Source organism: Rhinopithecus bieti, unplaced genomic scaffold, assembly GCF_001698545.2.
Source record: "Rhinopithecus bieti isolate Rb0 unplaced genomic scaffold, ASM169854v2 scaffold_9899, whole genome shotgun sequence".
In the NCBI taxonomy this organism is placed as follows: Eukaryota; Metazoa; Chordata; class Mammalia; order Primates; family Cercopithecidae; genus Rhinopithecus; species Rhinopithecus bieti.
In genome coordinates this window covers 1,275,656-1,282,077 of record NW_016806979.1, presented here as the reverse complement: position 1 = coordinate 1,282,077, position 6,422 = coordinate 1,275,656, and the positions used below count along the sequence as shown (strand labels likewise).

At 59.2% G+C, this 6,422-nt stretch overlaps 2 protein-coding genes across 2 annotated transcripts in view; both read left to right on the top strand.

Annotated features, from left to right (window-relative positions):
* LOC108534114 (mitochondrial dicarboxylate carrier) overlaps positions 1–5,133 on the top strand; it is a 14,645-nt gene extending 9,512 nt beyond the window's left edge. The window contains exons 6-9 of the mRNA XM_017879259.1: positions 4,059–4,102; positions 4,246–4,316; positions 4,640–4,732; positions 5,029–5,133. Coding sequence (XP_017734748.1) covers positions 4,059–4,102; positions 4,246–4,316; positions 4,640–4,732; positions 5,029–5,109 — 289 coding nt within the window. The 3' untranslated portion in view covers positions 5,110–5,133. The remainder of the gene's footprint in view (positions 1–4,058; positions 4,103–4,245; positions 4,317–4,639; positions 4,733–5,028) is intronic.
* Positions 102–3,289, top strand: LOC108534116 (mitochondrial dicarboxylate carrier-like). The gene is made up of 3 exons (XM_017879261.1): positions 102–311; positions 2,118–2,174; positions 2,263–3,289. Exons 1-3 carry the CDS (start codon positions 117–119, stop codon positions 2,362–2,364), a joined length of 354 nt encoding a protein of 117 aa, XP_017734750.1. The 5' UTR covers positions 102–116; the 3' UTR covers positions 2,365–3,289.
* Positions 5,134–6,422: the final 1,289 nt, after the last annotated feature.

Sequence of the window (6,422 nt, the reverse complement as noted above, 5' to 3'; positions counted from 1 at the left end):
ATGGGGCGAGCGCTGGGAGAGGTGGGGACCTCGGGCATCTGGCAGTCCCCCCCGGGGCTCATAAGTGGGTGCCAGGGCTTTGAGAGCTCATGGGTCAGCCTGGTGCCCCCGCCAGCATGTTCCTGGCCCCGGGAGTCAGGTCGAGGGGCTCTTTGTGGACTGGCATGTGGGTGGGATTTGGCAGTGGTGCCAGGGGTACCTGGCAGGCCGCTGGTGACGAGCCCCCTCCCCAGGGTGGATGTGCCACGTTCCTGTGTCAGCCCCTGGATGTGCTGAAGACCCGTCTAATGAACTCCAAGGGGGAGTATCAGGTGAGCGGGGCCCTGCCTGTGCAGTCAGGTTGTGCAGCCCAGCGAGTCCCCTCACCTCTCCAGGGCGCGGACACTCGCACTGGGAACCCGGGGAAGGGTACCCCTCCCTTCTAGTTGCCTATCTCTGCACAGCACTTGGCCTCCGGAGAGGGGTCGTGCCTTTGCCTTGTTTTTGTTTTTAAAGATTTCTTGGCCCAGCGCAGTGGCTCACGCCTGTAACCCCACACTTTGGGAGCCTGAGGCGGGCAGACCGCTTGAGTCTAGGAGTTCAAGACCCGCCTGGGCAATATACTGAAACCCCATCTCTACCAAAAATACAAAAATTAGGGGCCCAGTGCGGTGGCTCACGCTTATAATCCCAGCACTTTGGGAGGCCGAGGCGGGCGGATCACCTGAGGTCAGGAGTTCAAGATCAGCCTGGCCAACATGGTGAAACCCCATCTCTACTAAAAATACAAAAACTTAGCTGGGCGTGGTGGTGTGCGCCTGTAATCCCAGCTACTCGGGAGGCTGAGGCAGAAGAATCGCTTGAACCTGGGAGGCGGAGGTTGCAGTGAGCTGAGATCACACCATTGCACCCCAGCCTGGGCAACAAGAGTGAAACTCCGTCTCAAAACAAAACAAACAAACAAACAAAGAAAATTAGTCAGGCTCGGTGGCATGTGCCTCCCAGCTACACAGGAGGCTGAAGTGGGATAATCCCTTGAGCCCAGGAGGTCCAGGTGACAGTAAGCCGAGATTGTACCACTGCATTCCAGCCTGGGTGACAGAGTGAGACTCTGTTGTAAAACATTTATTTTCGGCCGGGCATGGTGGCTCATGCCTGTAATCCCAACACTTTGGAAGGCCGAGGCGGGCAGATCATGAGGTCAGGAGTTGGAGACCAGCCTGACCAACATGGTGAAACCCCGTCTCTACTAAAATACAAAATTAGCTGGGCGTAGTGGCGGGCGCCTGTAGTCCCAGCTACTCAGGAGGCTGAGGCAGGAGAATTGCTTGAACTCAGGAGGCGAGGGCTGCAATGAGCTGAGATTGCACCACTGCACTCCAGCCTGGGCAACAGAGCGAGACTCTGTCTCAAAACAACAACAACAAAAAAAAAACCTTTCTTTTTTTTTGTTCCCCCCATCACTGCAACCTCCGCCTCCTGGGATCAAGATGATTCTCCTGTCTCGCCTCCCAAGTAGCTGGGATTAAAGGCACACGGCACGGTGCCCGGTGAAGTTTTCTATTTTTAGTAGAGACAAGGTTTCGCCATGTTTGACAGGCTGGTCTTGAACTCCTGGCCTGAAGTGATCCGCCCGCCTCAGCCTCCCACAGTTCTGGGATTACAGGCGTGAGCCACTGTGCCCAGCCAAAACATTTCTTTCACAGATTAACGGAGGTGGTGCTGCTCATGGCAGTTTGTGCCTCGTAAATGCTCTGGGTCTCCTCCCTCGGGCCCCCGCCAGCTCCATGGGGCTTCCACGTTTGCAGAGCCCATGGCTCTGTCCCTGCTCTTCTCCCTGACCCTGCCGTGCTGCGTCCCTGGTTCTCATGGTTCTATTCACAGCCCCCTCCGCCCGCTGGACCCTGGGCTGCACCCTCGGGCCCTGGTTGTACTGCATGAGCAAGCAGGGCGGCCATTGACCTGGCCGGTGCCTGCAGACCTGTGGTCACCTGTTACCAGCCAGCAGCTGCCACTCACACCCACAACCCACACTGAGAGTCCCCAGGCCGCCGTGCCTGGCTGGTGCCTGGGAGGGATTTTCATTGCCTTGTGGGTGAGAAGCAGCCTTTTTGATTGTTTCACTGCGTTTTCTGCAGGGCGTTTTCCACTGCGCCGTGGAGACAGCGAAGCTCGGGCCTCTGGCCTTTTACAAGGTGCAGTGGTGGCGGCGGTGGCGGCTCGGGCAATGGGGAGCGGGTCCCTTCGGACTCCGTGTCTCTCATTTTCCCTGTCTCCCTCCAGGGCCTCGTCCCAGCTGGCATTCGCCTCATCCCCCACACCGTGCTCACTTTTGTGTTTCTGGAACAGCTACGCAAAAACTTTGGCATCAAAGTGCCATCCTGACCGGCTGTGGGAATGGCTGGGCCGCCAGGCCAGCTGCGCTAAGTTCTTCCAAAGAGTCCCAAGCCCAGCACCTGCTTCTGGGGCCGCAACCTCGCCGGCCATGGCCACCCATCCTCCCCAGCAGGCCCCTGCTGTCCCCCACCTGCTGGCTGAGCTCCTCCTGGCCTCGTTCCCTCTCAGCTGTAGCTGCACCCCCACCCCTGCTCTGGCTCCCAGGCTTTCCTGGCTGGGCGCTGCGTGGCCTTGCCTCTCCCGCTGGCAGCTCCTCAGGGGAACGGGCTACCAGAGGCTGATTTCTCCCCTCTCCTGGGCCAGGGGAGAGTATTATCCCTGCCTTCTGCCTCTGAGGCCCAAAGCAGCATCTTCCAGCACTTTCCATCGAGGACTCAGGTGGCAGAGTGTGGGTGCGCCCTGGCTGTTGCTCACCCAAGTGCTAGCTGTGCACTTTGTATCCGCTGAGAGCGACCAGACCTTCCATGTCCTCGGGCAGCCGCAACTCTCCCCAAGACCCTGTGGCTGGGTGGGAGGAACAAACAACGCAGACCACAAGCAAGTGCCTGGGAGGGAGGGGCCCAGAGAGGTTCTGGAGCCATCACGGGTGAGGGTGAAGGGCCACCGAGGTCCCGCGCGCCCCCATCCACTCCACAGTGGCTTTAACAGTTTTGCCAAAGCCTCTCCACTCACCAGCAGGCGGTCTCGTCTTTAGGAATTGTGCAGGTGTCCCTCGGGTCCCTGGGCCCTCCCGCTTGGCTCCCTGGGGGAATGGCCCAGTCGGGCTGCAGTTCCTCCTCAGGGTCTTCTCCCGACAAGGAGTCCCCCGGGGTGGCTGCTGCATTCTCTGCTTCCCTGGTCGCTGGGCTTCGCCCCACCTGGGAAGGGCAGTGTGCTCTGTGGGGGGCTGCAGTCAATAAATGCCGGGAGCTGCTGCGTCTGTTCCTGCCTGCACTGCCTGCCTGCTGGCTGCCTTGCTGTACAGACCAGCAGGACCCCCTGCACCCCCTAAGGAGGACAAGGCCAAGGCCTTTTGGGGAGGAGCCAGGGTCCTCGCTGTGCATTTGGGAGGCCTTTGGGTGAAGGAATTGTTTAAGTAGGAGGAACCAAAACTGGTGTTGGGGGGAAGGGAACGAGACGAGGAGTCTGGGGTTGAGGGGTCTCAGGCAGTGTAGAGAGTGGACCGCATGGGGCCACCCCACAAACAGCAAGCACTAATTTTTTTTTTTTTTGAGACAGGATCTGGCTCTCTCATTCAGGCTGCAGTGCAGTGGCGCGATCTTGGCTTACTAACCTGGGCCTCCTGGGCTCAAACCAGTCTTCTGCCTCAGCCTTCTAAGTAGCTGGTGCTATGGGTGTGCGCCACCACACGTGGCTAATGTTTGTATGTGTTTATAGAATTGGGGTCTCACTGTGCTACCACCTAGGCTGGTCCCAGACTCCTGAGCTCAGGGGATCTGCATACCTTGGCCTCCCAAAGNTGTGGGCCGGCGGGGTGGATGGGGTGGCTGTGGGCCGGCGGGGTGGACGGGGTGGCTATGGGACGGTAGGACCAGCCTCAGATGTTCCCAGGGAGAGCTTGTCAGGCCCATGAGGCCTCTGCTTCCTCAAGAACCCCTGGCCTGTAAGAGGGCCTGGGAGGACCCTCTGCGGGAGCCAGTGGTCAGGGGGAGTTACATGTGGTCGTTCTGTGTCCCCGGCAGCTACACCCACGCGCTGGACGGCCTATACCGCGTGGCTCGTGAAGGTGAGGGCCAGGTTGTTCTGTGCTGTGCACAGGCGAGGGTCTGGGGTTGCAGTCAGGGTGGGCAGCGCTGTGCAGGACTGGGCACCGAGGGATTTGGGCCAGGTGCCTGGCCTCACCCCTTGCCTTACCCCTTGCTTGTGCAGAGGGTTTGAGGAGACTGTTCTCAGGTGCGACCATGGCATCCAGCCGCGGGGCCTTAGTCACCGTGGGCCAGGTAGGCCTCCTGCGTGGGGTGGGTGTGGGCAGTGCCCGCGACCTCTGACCTCCATCTTCAGAGAGGCCATAGAACAAGGCACTGGGCACCAAGACCCTCCTGGGGAGCCACCAGCTGTGGCCTTAGTGGGGCGGGATTGGGGGCATGGGTGGGTCAGGGCTGCAGCCTGTGAAGGACCCCTGGCAGGTGCCTCCCCTTTCTGGGCCTCACGGATGGACGGAGCAGGTGCTTGGCCATTGCCAGGTGGTGTCGCTTGGGGCACTGTGTGCTTTCCCTGAGCTGGGCCCCCCACTGCAGCCCTGACCGCCCTTGTCCCCCTGCAGCTGTCCTGCTACGACCAGGCCAAGCAGCTGGTCCTTAGCACCGGGTACCTGTCTGACAACATCTTTACTCACTTTGTTGCCAGCTTTATTGCGGTAAGTGGCTGGCGTGGCTAGGGTGGGTGTCCCTGGGCCGGCCTTGGGAGCTGAGGGTACCCAGGATGGGGCGAGCGCTGGGAGAGGTGGGGACCTCGGGCATCTGGCAGTCCCCCCCGGGGCTCATAAGTGGGTGCCAGGGCTTTGAGAGCTCATGGGTCAGCCTGGTGCCCCGCCAGCATGTTCCTGGCCCCGGGAGTCAGGTCGAGGGGCTCTTTGTGGACTGGCATGTGGGTGGGATTTGGCAGTGGTGCCAGGGGTACCTGGCAGGCCGCTGGTGACGAGCCCCTCCCCAGGGTGGATGTGCCACGTTCCTGTGTCAGCCCCTGGATGTGCTGAAGACCCGTCTAATGAACTCCAAGGGGAGTATCAGGTGAGCGGGGCCCTGCCTGTGCAGTCAGGTTGTGCAGCCCAGCGAGTCCCCTCACCTCTCCAGGGCGCGGACACTCGCACTGGGAACCCGGGGAAGGGTACCCCTCCCTTCTAGTTGCCTATCTCTGCACAGCACTTGGCCTCCGGAGAGGGGTCGTGCCTTTGCCTTGTTTTGTTTTAAAGATTTCTTGGCCCAGCGCAGTGGCTCACGCCTGTAACCCCACACTTTGGGAGCCTGAGGCGGGCAGACCGCTTGAGTCTAGGAGTTCAAGACCCGCCTGGGCAATATACTGAAACCCCATCTCTACCAAAATACAAAATTAGGGTCCCAGTGCGGTGGCTCACGCTTATAATCCCAGCACTTTGGGAGGCCGAGGCGGGCGGATCACCTGAGGTCAGGAGTTCAAGATCAGCCTGGCCAACATGGTGAAACCCCATCTCTACTAAAATACAAAACTTAGCTGGGCGTGGTGGTGTGCGCCTGTAATCCCAGCTACTCGGGAGGCTGAGGCAGAAGAATCGCTTGAACCTGGGAGGCGGAGGTTGCAGTGAGCTGAGATCACACCATTGCACCCCAGCCTGGGCAACAAGAGTGAAACTCCGTCTCAAAAACAAAAACAAACAAACAAACAAAGAAAAATTAGTCAGGCTCGGTGGCATGTGCCTCCCAGCTACACAGGAGGCTGAAGTGGGATAATCCCTTGAGCCCAGGAGGTCCAGGTGACAGTAAGCCGAGATTGTACCACTGCATTCCAGCCTGGGTGACAGAGTGAGACTCTGTTGTAAAACATTTATTTTCGGCCGGGCATGGTGGCTCATGCCTGTAATCCCAACACTTTGGAAGGCCGAGGCGGGCAGATCATGAGGTCAGGAGTTGGAGACCAGCCTGACCAACATGGTGAAACCCCGTCTCTACTAAAAATACAAAAATTAGCTGGGCGTGGTGGCGGGCGCCTGTAGTCCCAGCTACTCAGGAGGCTGAGGCAGGAGAATTGCTTGAACTCAGGAGGCGAGGGCTGCAATGAGCTGAGATTGCACCACTGCACTCCAGCCTGGGCAACAGAGCGAGACTCTGTCTCAAAACAACAACAACAAAAAAAAAACCTTTCTTTTTTTTTGTTCCCCCCATCACTGCAACCTCCGCCTCCTGGGATCAAGATGATTCTCCTGTCTCGCCTCCCAAGTAGCTGGGATTAAAGGCACACGGCACGGTGCCCGGTGAAGTTTTCTATTTTTAGTAGAGACAAGGTTTCGCCATGTTTGACAGGCTGGTCTTGAACTCCTGGCCTGAAGTGATCCGCCCGCCTCAGCCTCCCAC

Coding starts and splice junctions, on each gene's coding strand:
- LOC108534116 (XM_017879261.1), top strand. CDS start 117: ATGTTCCTGGCCCCGGGAGTCAGGTCGAGGGGCTCTTTGTGGACTGGC. Junction 312..2,117: donor ACTCCAAGGGGGAGTATCAG/GTGAGCGGGGCC, acceptor CGTTTTCTGCAG/GGCGTTTTCCACTGCGCCGT. Junction 2,175..2,262: donor GGCCTCTGGCCTTTTACAAG/GTGCAGTGGTGG, acceptor GTCTCCCTCCAG/GGCCTCGTCCCAGCTGGCAT.